The sequence below is a fragment of the Hirundo rustica genome, chromosome Z, assembly GCF_015227805.2.
Source record: "Hirundo rustica isolate bHirRus1 chromosome Z, bHirRus1.pri.v3, whole genome shotgun sequence".
In the NCBI taxonomy this organism is placed as follows: Eukaryota; Metazoa; Chordata; class Aves; order Passeriformes; family Hirundinidae; genus Hirundo; species Hirundo rustica.
This window is the reverse complement of record NC_053488.1, coordinates 82094524-82113791: the sequence shown is the minus strand read 5'-3', so window position 1 is coordinate 82113791 and position 19268 is coordinate 82094524. Positions and strand designations below refer to the sequence as shown.

The 19268-nt window shown below is 42.7% G+C and overlaps 2 protein-coding genes across 2 annotated transcripts in view; one reads left to right on the top strand and one right to left on the bottom strand.

Moving 5' to 3' along the window:
- Positions 1 to 5387, top strand: part of FAM151B (family with sequence similarity 151 member B) — a 28698-nt gene extending 23311 nt beyond the window's left edge. Inside the window, exon 6 of the mRNA XM_040089832.2 lies at positions 2705 to 5387. Within this exon, the coding sequence (XP_039945766.1) occupies positions 2705 to 2720 (16 nt within the window). The 3' untranslated portion in view covers positions 2721 to 5387. The remainder of the gene's footprint in view (positions 1 to 2704) is intronic.
- On the bottom strand, positions 5326 to 19211 carry DHFR (dihydrofolate reductase). Its single transcript, XM_040089833.1, has 7 exons — positions 19088 to 19211; positions 18586 to 18635; positions 16509 to 16614; positions 15457 to 15583; positions 8423 to 8538; positions 6709 to 6792; positions 5326 to 5924 (listed from the first exon to the last, which is right to left on the bottom strand). The coding sequence occupies exons 1-7, from the start codon at positions 19171 to 19173 to the stop codon at positions 5702 to 5704; spliced, it is 792 nt and encodes a 263-aa protein (XP_039945767.1). The 5' UTR covers positions 19174 to 19211; the 3' UTR covers positions 5326 to 5701.
- Between the last annotated feature and the right edge of the window lie 57 nt (positions 19212 to 19268).

The following is a 19268-nucleotide window of genomic DNA, read 5'->3' as shown; positions in this document are numbered from 1 at the left end:
ATATATTAAAACATTGCTGTATAAATTGTTGAACATGACACAATGTAATGGAAGTCATTCTAGTAATGAAAGTATTAGTGCATAGAATTCTTTTCAAAATAGTGAATGAATGGAAAAATATAGAAGGCTAATTAACTTGGTTTAGTTGGGATGACTAAAAAAAAACCAAAAAAACCAAGTCCTGAACTGAAACTATTTTTAGCATATAACTTGGTACCTTAAATAATACCTTCTAAACCATTAGGTACAGAGGCAGATGTTTATTGTACTAGAACTGTCTGCTGAGAGGAACACACTCATCTTGTAAACAACAATGTTCTTAAATATATATCTCTTAAATGTAACAGGCATAGCTGCTTGCTTGTTCAAAATCTTGAAAGAGGATTATGGTACTGATGCAGAGATATCAGTTGAGAGATCTAAGAGAGAAGTGGAGTGCTATGTTTTGTGCTTCAGAAATAATGACCAAAACCAAACAGAAGGAATTAGGAGTCTATGAAGTGTCTCACAAAAACCCCATGCGTGCACTGTAAAATCTAGAGAAGTACCTTGTTATGCTATTGGATTGTTTACCAGGCAATTTGGCAGCACACGTGGCACTGCGCTGTCCCTGCGGGCCCGTCAGGCTCTGGAGTGACCCTCTGCCTCCAGGCAGATCACGCCAGTGCCCAGGTATCTCCTGGTTTCCATCACGCATGATTTGATTAGCTATTTATGACATGGAGCTTTCTGCCTGGATAAATAATCTCTCTGAAGTGTTTGGTGGTTTATTGCCAAGTACTTTGATTGAAAAACTGAGTGTGTGTGGGAATGGCACTTGTGACACTTGCAGGAATAATTGTGGCTGGTGACGGAAGCAGGGTTCCCTCTAACAGTTTTAGAGAATATATTGCAATAAATGTCTTGTTCCACGGGCACAAGCCTTTGCAATGCTGCACAATTCAAGTGCTACCTTCCTGGGTTCCATAAATCAGCAGGCTCAGGGGATAACTCTCTTTTGCCAGTTCCCACAGCCTGCGAACATCCTTAGAGCATATGTATGAATCTTTCTCATACATATGTTTGTGAATTGTTGTTTAGATTGCAGCAGAACATTGGCTGTTCTTTTACGTCTGGAGCAGTTTCTAAAAGAATCTGAATTACATACTAGGAAAAAATATAGTGAATTGTGCAGAAAAAATGTGAAACTGGTCTGCAACAAAAGGAACAAAATTTACATTATTCCATCCAAAAGATAACCATAATTTCATGAGAGACACAGAATCAACACTAAAGAAATCAATTTTGACTGGCTGAAATAGCAATATGCCCCAAAATACTCATTGAGTAAAGAACTCCAGTCAAATGGGTAGCCTTCTACCATGATAAACAACTGAACAAGCATAAGAAAAGAAGGATTTAAAATCACTTAGGAAAAAAAAAAAAAAGTTTTTCTAAACTTAGATATGTTACGTTAATGAGGTTTTCCACCTAGGACTGAGGATGGGACCAGATCTAAATTTTAATATTTTTGAGCAAAACCTAACAAGAGGAGGTATAGTGATTTAAATCTCCTTGCTCTCAGGAAAATGAAGCTCTTTTTCAAGCTGTTTTCACAAGAAACCGTTTCCAGGAGCTTTTTTGGATGTGTTAAATAAGCTACTGATAGAGAGCTACTGATCTACAACTAAAAAGACTAAAAGCTTCTGAAGTGCTTCTTAGTACGACTGAACAAGCTTTAGTGCAATCCAGTGGCCCAATTCATTTTAAGTTATTGAGGTGAAGCAGGGACCTCCAGTGAAAGACTGGTAATCCATCTATTGGGACAGCTGTCCAAAACCAATGTGAGTGTTCCCAGCAGGGTTTTGTGTGGAAAACTGCATTTGGAGGAAGGATGAACATCAAAATGTTCTGTTTTCAAGCAAGTGTCTGTCTCAATTAAATCAATCACATAGTTTATAAACTATTTTATGGCTTCTGAATAATGGCTTGCTTACTGAAAAAGACTCTGCTTGGTACTAGGAACTTTTCAAACTGAACTGCTTAAGAAAGGAAAAGACATTGATTTAGGGCTTCATAGGTAATGGTGTATCATTAATTTCCTGTCCTCTCAGGTTCTGTTTGTTCTCAATTTGTATTTACTTCCTGCCCCCCCAATCTTTTTTCTTTTCACAGCAGACATCATTTAACAAAATACTTATTTTCATACCTACATCTTTGCTTACTTAGGCAAAAATATTTCATACCTACATCTTTGCTTACTTAGGCCCAATTTCAAGAAAAATGCTTCACCGCCACTTAATCAGAAATAAGCACATACTTGGGAGACATCTGTTTGAAATACCTGCTTCTCTTGATCAGCCCAGTTCTGTGAATTTCTGAAATTTGCAATCGAATGGGACAGCTGAAGAGATAAGGAACAGAATGACAAGGACCACAGCTCAAGGACTGAAGGTGATATACAAATGCTGTAGCTAAACCATTAAATGATAAAAAGAGCAAAACAAGACGTATGAGAAAAGATAATCTACTTTAACCCATCCAATTTAATTGGAGATGAACAGGCAACTTCTGCAATGTAAGCTCTTGTCCAAGTCACTTGAAAAAAAGTCCTGAAAATATAATCAGAATAGAACTCTGCTTGAGAGCTCATCTATTCTTTATCCAACCATGTCAATTAATCTAAAAAAAGCCTTCTTGTAAGCATTTTGCTTTGATGTTACAGAAAGGAGACAGAATGATCTGCAGAGAACAGAGGATAGGATAACCCAGGATCACCGGAGAGCCAGCTGAAAACAAGTGAAGACGGGGAAAAGAGCAGGTTTCCCACATGCAGTCCCAGAAGGAGAAGCTGTGCACCGAGGGAAGCAGAAGAGCACTGGGCCAGGCACAGCCACAACCCCTGGGCACTGGAGGCTCTGGGATGGGACTTGTGGTCCTGGGTATAGAGCAGGCAGCTCTGGATAGCAACTCCAGCTGAGGATTTCTGCAGAGCTGACAAGGGCAGTCACACAAACGCCCAAATCCTGAAAACCCCTCAGTAATGACATTCTTTGTCACAGCATCTCAAAGGTGCTAAACCCCGCCAGCACTCTTAAAGCATTTTCTTAGCAATTATAGCTACAGGACAAACATGATAAACCATGTATCCCTCTGAGAAACATCAATTTCCTCTTCTCAGCTCTTTTTCTCCTCTTCCACTCTTCTCTTTCAGGACCCGGCTCTTCAGATTTTTCAGCCGGCCCTACTCTAACTTGGTTGGCTTCATTCCTACAGCCCTCCAGGGCAAGCAGAGACAGCACACCCGAGTAACAAGAGAGGCATATCCCAGCCTTGTACTTAACCAGGCTTTGTCGCCTCATCTGTCACCTCCGCTCACCTAATTTTCTGTCCTGATTAAGGAACAATCCTTTCCCCCAAGTCAGCTGCTGCCTCTGCCTGCTCCTACCTTCTTCTGCTAGCATAACTTTTTAACTACTGTGGGTAAGTTTGGGTTTAGGTTTAAGTCCTCAGCAAATTAACTGTTGTCTGATAAAGACAACACAATTGTCTGTTCCCCATTAAGATGTCAAGTGCTACCAGTGCTCTCCCCAGATAACCTGAATAGGATAATCATTGCCATTCTCCCCTTCCTGTTTTTCCGTTGCTCTTCTGTATAAATACTAATAGTATTTTATTTGCTAAATTAGCTAACTTATTTTTCAGAGTGTACCTTTCTTTTCCATGGATTGCTGTCCACGACAGAGATTTGTTGTTGGAATGTTCCCAGCTCTGACCTTGAATAATACACTGTGGCTCTAACACTACTGAAAACATCAGCTTTCTACTGACAAATGGAAATCGCTGTCCACTGTCAGATAGGAGATAATGAGTAATAGACAAGCAATAAAAACATTTATGTTTGTTTTTCACTTTTTATGCAAACCCTCTGGTTTTAGCTATCTTGTTAAATCTAGTATTATCCTCGAAAATTAAAATTTTAATATGTTTGGAACAGTTTGTTCCTGGGAAAACATGAATGAGGGGGATTAAATTATACCTGTATAGACTTTTCTTGGTGGTTGGCAATTACACGGTCACTCATGATGCTATTCATTGCACTTAGCTGCATGGAACTGGGTAAAAACATGACATTTTCCCCTGTACTGGACATAATGAGGATCTATGGCTTTTCAAGGAATCATTCATCAATGAGGTACAGGAGTAAACAAAACATGGGGAAGATGCATTTGGAACACAGTTTTTTTTTTTCTCTTCAAGCCACAGTGTAAGAGAGTTATTTTTACACTGTGGAGGTTTAACAGGGACCAGGTAACCATCTTCACAGTACACTCGACAGCAAACTGCATGTGCTTGCTGAGCACGCAGGCTCACACCCTTCTGCCTACCCATCCTGAGACAGCAAGCTTTTAACCTTGGTGTGGCTAAAGAGTGGTGCTTGGGGTGTCTGACTGTGGGGTGAACATGATTTTGGGTTCAGCTTCACTGCAGTCAAATGCATTCTCCCAGTTCTCAGCAGGGCTCTGCATGTTGAAAACCTGTGGTACAAGAAGTGCTGTCCAAATAAAGTGCTTCTACTGAAAACCAAACCAAACAAAAATGCATCTTTGTGGCAGACAGCCACGCTTGAAGGAACAGCATTATGTTCTGAAAAGTTTTAAGTAGGAAACCCAGAAATTCACATTTCCACGAAACGTAAATTAACTTAATTTGTTGTTGTATCTGACAAAGAACATAGTTAAATCTGGAGAGGACCGAGTGAGACCACAAAAAATCAAGAATAACCACTTATGTTCTCAGCAGGCTTGTTTTTGCACCCAAGTTAAAAGTTCTTTGAAACTGAAATGATGCTACAAAACATCCTGGCCTCAGGGAGCCGTATCTCTGCCCTTAGGCACACAGTTTCTAATGTATGTTGGCTGCAGCTAACATTGCATGAAATCTGTTCTCCCATTTTTAATAAATGTCAGTTGTCCTAAACACAGTACTTTGCAAAGTGTCAGAGCTTTCAACACTGACCTATAACAGGTATGTTTTAAACACTTTCGGGAGGTTATTCTCTTCCCAGGGTCACTGTGACTTGTATTTAAAAAAAAAACCAAACAACATGACATCTCCCTGGTAACAGTCTCTTTCTTCCCCTTCAACAATGTGCTGTCAATTTAAAACTCTGGAGACTTCTTGCTGCATTATGTAAGCATAAACTTGTTTTTATCAATCGATGTAACATCAGTGCACACCGAACAAGAACATCAATACAGGGAAGTGCTTACAGTTTCAAAGGAAACAGGAAACGGAGACAACTCAGAGCAGGTGCTGCAACAAATATGGTTTTTATCACCTAGGTGTTGTAGTAAAGTGCCATGGAAAATTCAAGGGGTGCTTATAGCTCATATTCTAGGGGAATATCAGTGTAAATTATGCTGGTTTATTTAATATTTGTAGTATTTTTGTATTTAACTATATTTAATAAAGATGAAACAGAACTACTCCGCTATTGCTTATAATCCATATTTGTCACATAGATTATTCAAAATCATACTGACAAACTGCATCTTTTACTGATAACGCATGGCACAAACATAGGAACACAAACTTTTAGGAAATCAACGTATATTTTATTCCACTTCAAACTGGCTGCGGTCAAACTGACACAGTGAATTTTTATGACAGCAGCCAAGCTTTCAGACAGGTGTGAACCTAGGGAAATATTAAAGCTTCTTTACCGGATTTTGCTGGGTTGGCGTGGCCAGGTTTGGGGAGCAGAGGGGCTACAGGGGTGGCTTCTCTGAGAAGTGCTGGAAGTTTCCTCCAAAGCCACTGGCTCCAGGACAGAGCCACTGCTGGCCAAGGCTGAGCCCAGCAGTGGCAGTGGCACCTTTGGGGTAACGGAGTTAAGAAGGTGGGGAAAAACCCGTGGGGAACAACAGCTGGGGCGAGAGGAGCTGGAACGGGACAGGAAAAGAAAAGGGCCCAGGTCAGGCAGGAGCAGAGCAGGTGCAGCAGAGATTCCCTTCAGCCCACAGGGCACATAGTCCCACCAGCAGCCCTGAGGAGCCCACACCGGAGCAGGAGATGCAGGAAGGAGGCTGTGATCCCATGGGGAGCTCCTGCTGGAGCAGGCTCCTGGCAGGACCTGTGGCCCCAGGGGGAAAGGAGCCCACCTGAAGCAGGTTTTGCAGCAGGACTGGTGATCCTGGGGTGACAGGTCCTGGATCAGTGCATTCCTCAACTGCTGTGTGAGACTTCGTGATTCCCCTTCTCCCGCTGGGCTTGCTTACCTTTACCTCTATGCCACTACATTTTAAAGGGTGTTATAAACGTGTACAACATCTCAGTCAAACTTTCAAACTTGGGAGGATTGGTGCTTTCTCAGTGCTGGACGTTTTGAACAAGGAGATAGATACTAAAACCCTTTGTTTCAGTAGAAAAGCTCTGACATTGTCTAATGCCTTTCATTACCCATGGAATTGTCAGGGATGCTGCCATGGATTGTAAGATCAGTGCAGGGTCTCATGCAACCTTTGCTGTGGAATTGCTTGTCTGAGCAATTCCTTCTGTAGGGTGTACCTTCGAAGTGTGGGGTGTAGTTCTTGAAACCATTCACTACTGAGGTATTTTACCATCAGGCACGATTTTCTTCAAAAATTTAATGTATCTTTACACTCAGTCAAACTTTATGGTTTAAAATACCTGCCCTTACACAGAAGTACAAAATGGTTCCCTTACTCTGCCACAACAGCTTTTTCATATACTTCAAATTTGTACTGGATCCCATTCTCTTCTTGGATATCAGCAGGAACACCTGGGTATCTAGGGAGAGAGGAGAAGAAAAAGCAAAAGCCAACAAGCAGGTAAGAATATCATTATGATTCACCTGTAATTTATCCAATCAACTAGAAAAGTAAGTTGTTTGGGAAAAAAAAAAAGAAAATGCTGTCTTTAGAACAGGTACACAGTTTTTAGGAATCTTATTAACTACTATCCGTGATTTATATGCACATCTTTTAGATCAAGAAAGCATACTCTGACAGAAAACAACACTCCTATTTTTGGCTTAATAAAGAAATACCCAACATTTTTTATTAAAGCCTCCAATATGTTATTCAAAATGTCTGCGAAGCAAGAGTTTATAGAACACTTTGTTTTTGTTTGTTTTTTTTCTCACCTTGGTTTTCCTAAATGGGTTTAGTGGAAATGCTAAGGACGAGGCCTTTTACAAGTCTGCAAGAGATTACTAAAGCAGGTGGCCTCTACCATACAAAGAGTTCCTCTATATTCCAGGTTTTCCAAACCACTTCTTATTAACAGACACTTTAAAAAATCTTTTAATCTCTCCATGAAAGAACAAGGATTTTGTATGAGTAATACTGACTTTGAGGGAGAGACACATTTTAAATCTATTTGGTAAGGTTCAGCATCGTCAGGTTTCCACTTCAGTGAGGAAATTACCTGTTATTTTACAAAATCGTGTTCTAACACCAATGTTCATTTCAGTACATTGGCCAAAAACAACGTATAGCTAGGAACAGCCGAGAGAGAGAGAGACAGAGAGGGAGCTTTGGGTCAGATCTGAGGACACTCAAATGAGCACAGAGTAGTTCAGAATATACTGGAGCTGGAGAAGGTGACTCATCCTCCCCACCCACCTTGCCTGTCCCGTATCCCTCTTCCCTGCCCCTGCCTATCCTCCCCCAGAACTGTGCTAATACATTCCTGCACCCCCTGAGAGAGTTTCACTCCTCATACTTTCTACTTCTTCCATTGCTGGTCTGTAACCAGCTGAGAGTCAAAACAGGAGCAGCAGGAAGAACATCAGGTCCAGTCCTCCCTGGTTCTTGAGGCAGGCGTCTGAATTTTTGTTGCCTCTTTAGTGCCTGTTGGATGTAATATTGTTGGAGTGGGCGTAAAAGCACAACTGGTATATGACAAGGATAATATAGAAGAAACCACAGTGAATGGCAGAAACTGTAACTTTTTGTACACCTTTTCCTACTATGTTTGTTAGGAAGAAGTAACCTTAGACAGAAGGAGTAACCTTAGAAATCTATACAGCTCAAGCCTCTCCAGCCAAATCCATTTAATTTGTCTTTGGCAATTTATCAAAGACATTCGGAGGCCAAATACTATTTACTAACAACATACTGAGAGTTACAAAGCTTAGTAAATATTTGAGTAATTCTAAACAAGGAAACAATAAGAGAAAGCTACTTTTGAAGCAAACTGACATAGACAATTCTTTACATGAAGACCACAGAGTCGAAGAACACAGCAAGTTTCAAGAAAATCTGGGCAGAGTGTGGTGCCATTCCAGGTTCTAAGTAAAGTATGATTCTGGGGATAAATTTATCTCAAACTCAAACCAACATGACCTTAACAGAACCCTTAAAACATTCAAATTAGATTATTCTGAAGACTAGCCTGATACGCATTTGGTACTTACTCTGTTAGAAGCTTGTAGTCCTTACGGTCAATTTCTGGAAAAAATGTATCACTTTCAAATTCTTTCAAGATTCTTGTAACAAACAATAGATGATGAATTGGCTTCTCCATTGCTGCCTTTAGAAACAACACAAACCCAGTCACAATTTTATGTATCACAGGCTTTTAGCAAAGCCATGAAAATTACACTCTGAATCTCTTCTTTTACACTCTGCTGAAGAGCAGTTTCTAAAGTGATAATTTCACCCTGTGTCAGTTCCACCTGGTAAGTGGCAGCAACACCTGTTCTGAGTGCCTGGGGTATCTGACAGAACTCTTGAGAACAAGAATTGCATAGTGAGAAGGAAGGGACAGTAGGCCCAGTAGCAACAAGCAATTTCTGAATCACACCTCTTTGGGAGACAGGAAGGTTTAAGTGGTGAGAGATGCCCACACCTCAAGGGAATTTGTTCTGTTGCTTAAGATCACTGCTAGGGATTTGTCCTGTATTTCTTGGAATTCCAAATATCAATCTACCCCTTAGTTTAACTTCAAAGTTGGGTCTCCGCACTGTGGCAAGATGGTAACATGTGCTGAAAATTTTTACATTTCCAAGCTCCTTGAATGAAAATGTTTTAAGATAATGTTTGTTAGGTTTTTCACTAACAAATTCAGCAGTCAGGAATATACATTTTGTCTTGAGATCGAAAAAAGCGCAACTCTTCCAGACTTTGTGGGCATTAAAATAACCCATGGAAAGCTACACTAGGGATGGTCACAATACATTTTTGAAAAGTCTGTAGCTGATCCTCCTTTTTGCTTAAACTGGCAACGAGCAATGCTCTTTGTGGAAGGTGACTCACCGTGCAGCAGGCTATTACGTACTACTTCAACAAGCACAGGAACCAAGTAATAACAAATGGAATCCAATAAAATTAATTAACCACTGCTGAGAGGCTAATTTGTAGAAAAGCTGCTCTACTAGAGAACAGTTAAAAATGAAATGGGTAAGTCAAAGCACACAAACATCAAACAGCACTGAACTGGTGTCCATCCAGTTTGTACACAAATAGTAGTATTTTGCTTTGTTTAAGGATGGGGAGGAAAGAAGAGTCACACTTGCAAAATGACAGAATAATAAAAATAATCTGCTTCACAAATAAAAACATGTTGTGTTCTATAAACAGAGACACTTCTGCTTTGTAGTAGAATAAATCAACTTCCTGTTGAATTCTGTGAGAATTCACCTTTATCAAGAAATCTCTATCACTACAACAGATCAGTGAAGAGCACAGGGAGGGACTGACCACAGGTGTTGCAAAGAAAGTTGAATTTGACCCCAGGGAGACCAGATGGTGACCTCTCTTCTAGGGAAATGGTTTCATTAGCTGAATGAACCAACCAGCTGTGTCACTGTCCCCGTGTTCATAAAAGAAGTGCAAATGCTTCCTCAGTTTGCCTGACCAGCTCTGGAGGCCTGTACGTGCAGGTGGCCCATGACCAGTAAACAGCAAACAGAAAAGAGCATTGGGAAGAGCATCAGGGTCAGGCTGGTTTCAGGCCACATATTCTTCCTCAGCAGCTGGGAGCGCCCTGTGCCTGGCAGTGAGCATGCAAGCGGCAAGGACAAACATGGCCTTGCACCTCACTTGCTCTGCTCTGTTCAGGGCAAGTGTCCCCTGCTTTGGGATTCAAGTATACAGTTAAATCAGCTACTGGCTGCCATCCCAACCCAGCCCCAGCCTGCGCCCACAGCCCTGCCTGGTCACCCCCAGGCGCTGCCTGACCTGGTTATGATCATGAGGCCTGACCCTGCCCCATGGACGTGTCCCATCACCCTGAGCCCTGACTGAGGAGGTCCCTGCCGTTCCAACTACTGCCCAAGGGGTCCAGCTCCTCTTCCCTTGGGAACGCCTAGTCCTCCCTGGTCCCAAGGCAATTTCAGAAAACTTCAGAGAAGTAAATTTTCTATCAAATACAAAACCTTCCACAGGTGGAGCCTCCAAAGGAGCCTGTTCAGCGAGGCCTGGACTCTGGCACTGCCTAAGCAAAATGCTGCTGAGGACATGGCAGGGTAGCAAATGGGTTTTATCATACTGCTGTCATTTCCGCAAGGAATAAAGTAGCTCCTCACTAATATTCAATTCAGTCTTGCCCTGTCCAGCCCACTCCATTGGCTTCACCATCTTTTTGGGACCAAAGAGAAATTAGAGGAGGCACAGAGCAGAGCTGGTGGAATGCTGACATACTCATGCCACACATCATAAAACCGTACTATACACATAATGAAGCTGAGACCTGGCTCTGTTGTTTTTTGTGGATTTGTATGTGTGTGTTTTTGTTGTTGTTTTTGTTTGTTTTTAACAACCTGTTTAATATAGAAGGATGTGATGGACTCACAGGTCCTGCTCCAAGAAAAACGTAAATGCTGTTTTTGACCCATCTAAACCATGCAGTTTAAATGTAGTTAAAAGAGACTGATACAATTTTTTACTGAGCGGACTCAGAGTAACCTGGTCTAGTGGAAAGTGTCCCAGTCCATGACAAGAGGTTTGGAATGACATGAGCCTTTAAGCCCTTTCCAGCCTAAACCATTCCGTGGCCTCTGACCCCTCTAGGATGTCCAGTGTGCACTATTTTTCAGAGTCAAGGCTAAAACCTGAACCTTTCAAGAGACAACACCTCCACACAGGTGCAGCAGTGTCTTAACTCAGAACAGAAACCTGGTTTTGAAATCACAGAACTGTGGAATAGCTAAAGGTGGAAAAGATAATTGAGGTTCCAAGATCATTGAGTCCAACCATTATTGAATCTTCCAACTGGCCCCACTCACCATGCTTGGGTTGTACGTGGGAGCAGGTTTGATATCCATGAACAGAATTTTTTGGGGATGAAACGGAGCCAGAAGCTGTGCTCCAATACTTCTGCTGAGCTCTAACAGCTATGAGGGACTCCAGGGCCAGAACCAACGAGTGAGCAGCACCACAAGCCCCCTGCACACAGAAAGCGCTCATAAACCAGCAGACAGCCCTCAAAACATGAAGTGCTCACACAAAATCACAGTGCCTGCCATGATGTGTAACAGCTTTGTAACTGCTGGAACCTACTGACCACTGCTGGGCTCCTCCTTCCTCATCCAGACAAGAGTAGCCCCAGCTCCTTCCGGAACTCAGAGGAGATCCAGAACAGTGCAGAGGAGATCCAGATGACATTGCACTAAGATCCAAGCAAATTAACCTGGTAAACCTGCGCTGGTAGAAGTCCAAAAGCTTCCCTGGGGGCATCGCTACTGCCCTGGAGGGAAAGGGCTACAATAGGAGATAATAAACCTGATGAAGGGATCACTGTCCAGTCAAATTCAAGAAGATGACACCCACATGAGTTTTTCTGAATCCTCACTGAACTGATGGAGCTGTTTTCCATCTTTCTTGCTCTCATTTGCCAATACCAACACTCCACCCAGCTTCTCCCTGTCCCCCCCCTGCTCCCCCTTTCCCGGTTGCAGAGGTCAGGTCAGTTTCCTAGAGTATGTGAGCACAGCATCAGCATGACCTACATGAGGACTTGAGTGGCCACCACAGCTCACAGAGGACCTGAGCCAGCTGATGCCAATCCTCCCACCCCCTGGAAAGAACTGTGTCCTCTCAAGAACCGAGGGGCAGTGGGAGAGATGGCCATAACAAACAGAGGGATGCTCTGTGTCCTAATACATGTTCACAGATTTGGCCCTCCCTCTTCTGCAGTTTGAGGAGGAAAAGGATGTGAACAGCAGCAATCCCCTGCCTTCATCCCACTCCTGGCAGGCAGCATCCTGTCACAAAATGCCATCCTGGAGCACATGCTGTAGCATCTTGGCTTGCCTCAGTTGGTAAAGGCTGGACTGGACACCGCAGCCAGCTGTACCTGAGAATGACTGGACACCTGTACCCGAAACGTGCACTCAGACAGCTGGGCAGCTGCTGCACCTTGGCCCAGCTCCCTGGATGAGGGCAAGTCTGGCTGGTGTTTCAGCAGGGTGTCTGCCAAGGCCAAGCAAAAGGCACAGTAGGGCAGGTGCTCAGACATCCTGAATAGCCCAGGGCACATATCAGAGGTATGGGAACAAAAACCAGCAAAGGCCTGGAAGGTCATGGCACACTCCCTGCTCACACCATCTACAGAAACACAGGATTGTTCCCAGAGGCTGGTGACAACAGCCGTGATCATGGTGGACCTCCTCAAGCCAAACTGATTAACTGATCAGGTGATGCTAAGGTTAGGAGCTGTGGTAAAAGGCTCCACAGGACAAAAAAACCCCGATGTGGACCCAGGAGGCATTGTCTGGCATGCTGCTGTAGCTTCTGACAGATACCTTAGTTGTGCACCCTCATATCCAGTACATTCTGTGTGTGCTTCCTATGCCCCAGAATCCTACTCCAATGGAATGTCACCAGACTGAGCTCACTGCGCCAAGAACCACAGACCAGCCGGGGCAGAGCAGCTGCAGTGCTGTCCCAAGAATCCCCCACATCCTCCTACTCCTCCTTTGACACCCACAGCAGCCCCTGACAGGCTGTCAGAGCAGCCCCCACCAAGTGCCACGGATGCCTGCGGTTCCACTTCACTGGGATCCCGATGGAAAACCACTGTGCCTCAAGGAGTTAGCAACCCACAGAACAATTACCCTGCACAGACCATGTTCCTTGCCCACAGGATGACAGAGTCAGACAAAAGATGGTAACAGAGAAGCTAGAGGCAGATCCCACTGGGAACCTGCAGCTCTGCCACCTGCAAGTGATTCCCTTGACCTAAAAGGACAGCAAGAAACTCTCATGTGAACATCCTTTCTGTTTGACGGTAGAAAGTATAAACAGACTTGGTTTTCTGTAAGAGAGTCCTGTAACAGCCTGAATAATCAAAATGGGGCAGGCCTTTCTATAGACAAGCACAGACCTGTATTAATGAACAAAATCAGTTCTCAACCTTTGACCCATCCAAACTAGTGAGATCAAAATAATGCTTTAAAACCAAATACTAGAAACTACTGAATGAAATGATTCACTGCAATTACCAATTGCTATTTTACTTCCCACACATTTCTACATGGTATAATGGAAATATTCCTGTAAAATCCTTTGTGCATCTTTAATACAGGCACTAAAAATATTGCTTGCATTTTTGATAGATGTGTATGGTCCCTATAAAACCCATTCAGTTAACATCACAAAGGTAATTTGAGTGCAGGAATCTGTATAAAACCGTCAGATTCCTTCCTAATGTAATTAAACTTTCCTTTGAAATGTCTTGAGCAGATGTTTGAAAGGGAGTAAACAGCTGAAATTTTAGAACCACAATTTTTGGGTTGGACAGAACCTTAAAGCTCATTTGTTCTATGGGCAGGGTCACCTTCCACCATCCCAGGTTGCTCCAAGCCCCATCCAATCTGGCCTTGGACATTTCCAGGGATCCAGGGGCAGCCACAGCTTCTCGGGGCACCCTGTGCCAGGGCCTCACCACCCTCTCAGGGCACATTCCCTCCCAAAATCCTATACATCCCTGCCGTCTGGTACTGGAAAGCCATTTCCCCTTGTCCTGTCACTTCAGGCCCTTGTCCCCAGTCCCTCTCCAGCTCTCCTGGAGCCTCTTTAGGGCCTGGAAGGAGCTATGAGGTCTCCCTGGAGTCTCCTCCTCTCCACACTGGACATTTCCATCTCTCTCAACGCTTTTCCATGTCCAGGGTAACCAGGTCTCCTTTTACTTTACACATTCTCTTGCACCGATCAGCACAAATAGTACATTCCAATTTATCCTTGATCAAACTGCCCGTTTACAATGTTAAGTATTGGTGAATAAGGGTCTAAAAAAAGACATAGTTTTCTTCCAAATGTCAGCCAGATGCTGGAAAAATAGTTAAAATAGAAGCCTCCAAGACAGATGATCTTGGAAGCAGCAGCAGAAGCAATAATTCTTTACAGCTGAGCTGTGCCTGTGGCTGTGTCAGGGAAGAGGCAAATGCAGCTGATCAAAGCTGGCTCTGGCTCCTGCTGGGCAGCTGTGCCCTCTGTGAGGAGAAGCCCTCTCCAGAAACCCTCTGCATGGCACAGGCATTGTCATGGCTGAGAGCCAAAGACATTTCTTCTGTAGGATTGTATCTGATTTTAGGCTGAATTGGTTTGCACATTTAATATATGGCGGACTTCATCAGGAGGAACAAATGTTATTTCATGTGCGCCTCATCTTCTTAAAATCTTAGCAATCTCTAACTACTTCACTGTTTTTACTGTAAAAGATGCATTTCCTCAGACACAGAGAAGAGGTTAATGAAAAACATGAAGTGTAAAGAAGTACCAGAAAAATGCATTTTCCTACCCTGTACACAGGGCACAGCATCAGCCCTGATTTCCCACCAGGTGCATTACGGCACCCTCATCACACATCTCATATCTGAGTGCTGAACAACAACTGGAGTATATCTCCCAGCATGCTTGTAATGACTAAAGGACAGCAGCACTGTTTCTTCTACTGTTAAGAAGAATTTGCTTTACAATTCTTGACCCAGGGAGTGGAAGCAGTACTGCTGGATGGGAACGCAGAGCAAGTGTGACCTTTTGCTGCATGATTATCTCCAGTTATTGCTGACACTGTGACCTGTCAGCTCTCTCTAAATCCTATTTTCTTCCCCATTTACATGTATAAAGAGTAATACTGGCTAAAAATGCTGGAGCACTTTTTCTTTTTTTTTCTTTTCACATCCTTTGCAGGGTCAGTCAGCAATCTCAGTAAAATAGACATAACAATATGGGCCTTGTCTGAAGAACAGAGCAATTTAGGTGTTTATGAAAAGCTCTCAAAAGCACAACGGCATGACACTGGCCCATCGGCAAGAGCAAAGTTCAGTTTCTGGATGGGTATTCTGAACTTGAGACTTGAGATCCTACTCTCTGAGACCTGTTCTGTTGCAATCACTGCAGTTTGTTGGTAATGTGAAGGGAAAGCACCTCCTAAAGAAGCAGTAATAGGAACTTCATCCTCATCCCATCACAGAAAATGAGTAATTTAGGAGAGGGCTAAATGTACCTTGTACACTGAAGTGCCTCCAACGATCCAAACCATATCTACTTTATTTTTTAACTCTGGTGAATCCAAAAGAGCTAAAGCGTCATCCAGACTTTTGGAAAGATAATGTGCTCCTTTTGGGGTTTCCCTAGAAAAAGCAAAGTTTTATTACTAAATAAATAAAGCACAATTCATCATGATCATCACAATAAACTAGACACAAAATGTGCTTTGCTGAATTAACAGGTAACTGCATGTTTCACATTTGTTAATTATTCTGAAGTGCCTGTTATTGCCAAATTATGTTAGAAGTCTCATCTGACTGTAGGATTGTTCAACAGATCACAGCTTAACCATAATTTAGGAGGCATTATAAATCAAAAATCAGGAATTTAACTGCATGTTTTTGAAAAAGTGTAACTGAGACATTTACATATCTATAAGATAAATACACAATTTATAAATTAAATATAGATCATTAAATACAGATACTCAAGAAATTAAATGTAGATTTTTTACTTGAATTCCCAAATGTTAATATTTCATTCAATGAAACTAGTTCAAAAGACAATATTCCCTGTCCACCCACATATTCACCTGCAAATCCACCAACATCTTCCAAAGCAATAAAGCACTACAAATGGACATTTGTGTTTAAAAATATTTGTGTGACTGTGGTTGATGCATTCAAGAAGAGAGCTCTGAAAAAGGATATCTACATCATCCAAAAAAGCTAATGAAAATAAACTTCAAAAAATGTATTAAGGACCACCAATCTAAGCATGAACTAGAGAAATACAGTAAATACACGAGTCAGAAGCACTGCTGAAAATTGTCAAATGGTTTGTGAGTAGAGCTAGAAGTAGTACTTATGATGCAAAGTAATGCCAATTACCTTGTGAATGAATTCTAAAAAATTAAAAATTAAGAGTAAAGTAGTTATAACACTCAGAACCAAGAGCAGAAATGCTTTCTAACCAGGTATCAAAAATGCTACATTTGGAACTACTCTATGCTACAGACATTTTTTGGTGTAGGTTTTTATTTGTTTGCCAAATATTTATCATACTTACTTGAGCTCCCTGCTGAGCACAATATTAATTCTGTCTTTTAAAGGACGGTTCTTCTCAGGGATGGAGAACCACGTTTTTCTACCCATTATCAGCGCATTCTGTTTACCTGAGCAGGAGAGAATTGAATTGTTTAGAGGTAATAATGTATTACCCCTGCCCTTCCAAGCCCTTCTCCAGCAGTTAGCAAAAGCGCAAGCTAAGGCCCCAGTTCTCAAACGAGTCACACACAGATTTACAAACCCACAATAATTTCTAGGAGAAGTAACAGTCAAATTAAATCTAAAGCCAAAGTGCTACAGGGGATCAATAACACTTTTACAGTCACACATAAATAAAATTTCTGTCCAAACCCAAGCATTCACAACCTGATTACCTCCCATATGTAAATTAGCTAAGAAAAGGAAAGTTTCTCCTTATGAGGGGAAGGAGTTATCAGAGAAAAAACCACAAAGCCATCATGGTCACTCTTTCCATGCTGCTTCCAGGCTGAGGCACAACAGAGGCAATGCTGGCATTCCTGGTGTGAAGATTTATGGCAGTACAATCCATTAAGAAGTCTGGTTAAGAAGCACTTTACCTGCCTAGTACCAAAGATCATAGCTTATCAAAAGATCTGCAGGCAGGGTAGAGCAAAATGTTTCTTTGTAATTATATTTCAAACATCTTTTTTCTTGATCACAGGTTATTTGTGCCAGGTAAGATGGAACTTGCAGAGATCTAAAAAGACTTATGACTCCTTTTTTTTGTATATGTAAGGTTGCAAAGGGCTGAATCGGGTCTCCAAAACATAGGTAAGGTCTTTCACTTAGAACTGTTTCAAAATGAGATTAGACATTCCTTGTGGATTATGGAACAGACAATTCAAATTAGAAAATCGAATAAGTCACAGAATCAAAACAGACCTTCAAGGCATAAAATGGAGTAAGATACCTAATCAAAACAACACATCAAGATGACCAGCAGTGAGTTTTTACCAAACAAGTGAGCTTTAACAGCATAAAAAAGGCCCGAAACAAATCACAAAAAAGTGACCGTGTTGACAAACAACTGCAGTATTTCTGCTCTGTATTATCAGCATGGTTTGGATTTCCTGGTTCATGGATTTGGCTCAGCACTCGGAAAACACAGCAAAATTACTTCACAAGGGTCAGAGGGGTGGATCAAATGGCCAAGGCTGAGCTACAGCAAATAAGTTAAATAAGCTAATGCAGACTGAAAAAAACCAAACCACCTCTGCTAACTAGGCAGCTTGTGAAAACCTTCCCACTTTAACTTGGAGTTTCGGGTAAAGACTTGTTAGATAAACTTCAGATTAAGCTTTCTATTCTTCTGGTGAAAGAAGGACTTGAAATTTGTTTCCTAAGAGATCGCCTGCATCTCTTCTGAAATATCTGAGTAATTGTCTTTCCTCATCCAATCTGACCGATTAAAAAGGGCTTAAATACTGGTGAGACTTGTGAGTACAGGAAGGTGTGAAAAGTGCATATTATATGGCTCTACACAAGATATTTACTATATGTATTATGTTGTATTGATTGTTAATGTTGTATTAATATTTCGATAGTATGGTAAATGTAGTTTTGTAGTTAAAATGCAGTTTTTATATACCAGCCAGAGGAAAATGTAAATATTTCAGAGAAAAAGAATTTACTACTTCCTTATCAGAAGAGACCAACTTCTCCTGCCTCGCTCAGCCCTGAAGACGCCATAGAGATTAAAGGAAAAAAGTAACACTACCCAGAGAGAATTCTTTGTTTGAATGGAATTTATGCATCATGTATGAAATGTATGAATATTCAACAGGCTATTGCTTTTAAGAGATAATCCTTTGTTAACGGGGGTCCTTCTCCGGAGCTTTTTGCTCGGGAAGGCACCCAGACGTCTGTAACTTTGTTTTTATTGTCTCATATTGTCTTGACCTTAATTGTTCAATTTTTAAACTCTAATTCTATTTTTATAACCATTTTATTTACTATTAAGCTTTCAAAAATTTAAAACAAGTGATTGGCGTTTTTTAAAGCAGGGAATGAAGAATCTCGAGTTTTGGGGGTCCGCTGCCACACACCCTGCACTTTACCTTTCACGCGGGATGTACTCGTCATTCTCTGGAAATACTTGTACTCATTCCTGCCGGGGAAACACGAACTGCGTTATAACGTGTCTTAAGAATAAATCCTCTAATTTCTAATTTTTTTTTGGCAAGTTCTCTAATTTCAACAAAAAAACCCCACTCATGATGGGAGTTGCCGGGGAGGGACGGTTGGACGGGGCTGGGTCGGTGCCATGGTCGAGGCGGGACCTTTGCCCCCCTGCTGTGCTTGCGTGAGCGAAGACCCGCGGCCACAGCATGAGAGAACCCACACAAAAACAACCCGCACAAAAACAACCCGCACAAAAACAACCCACAGCCCCGTTCCCGCCACGCCGCCGCTTTCCCGCCTCACAGAGCATCCCCTCAACCACTACAGCTCCCAGCGCGCCCAGCGCGGCCCCGCTGCGCCCGCCTGCTGCCGCGCGGCGCGGGGCACGCTGGGGGCTGTAGTGCGGGCGGGGGACGCGGCGGCGGCAGGCCGCGGTACCTGAGCGGCGGCCAGGGCAGCCGCCCGTCCTTGCCGATGCCCATGTTCTGGCTGACGGCCACGATGGAGTTGAGCGAGCGCGCCATGGCCGCCCCGTGTCCCCCGCGCCGCGCCGGGGCCGTGCCGGGGCGGGTCGGGGCGGGCCGAGCGGGCGCATGCGGCGGGAGGCGGGGCCGCGGCG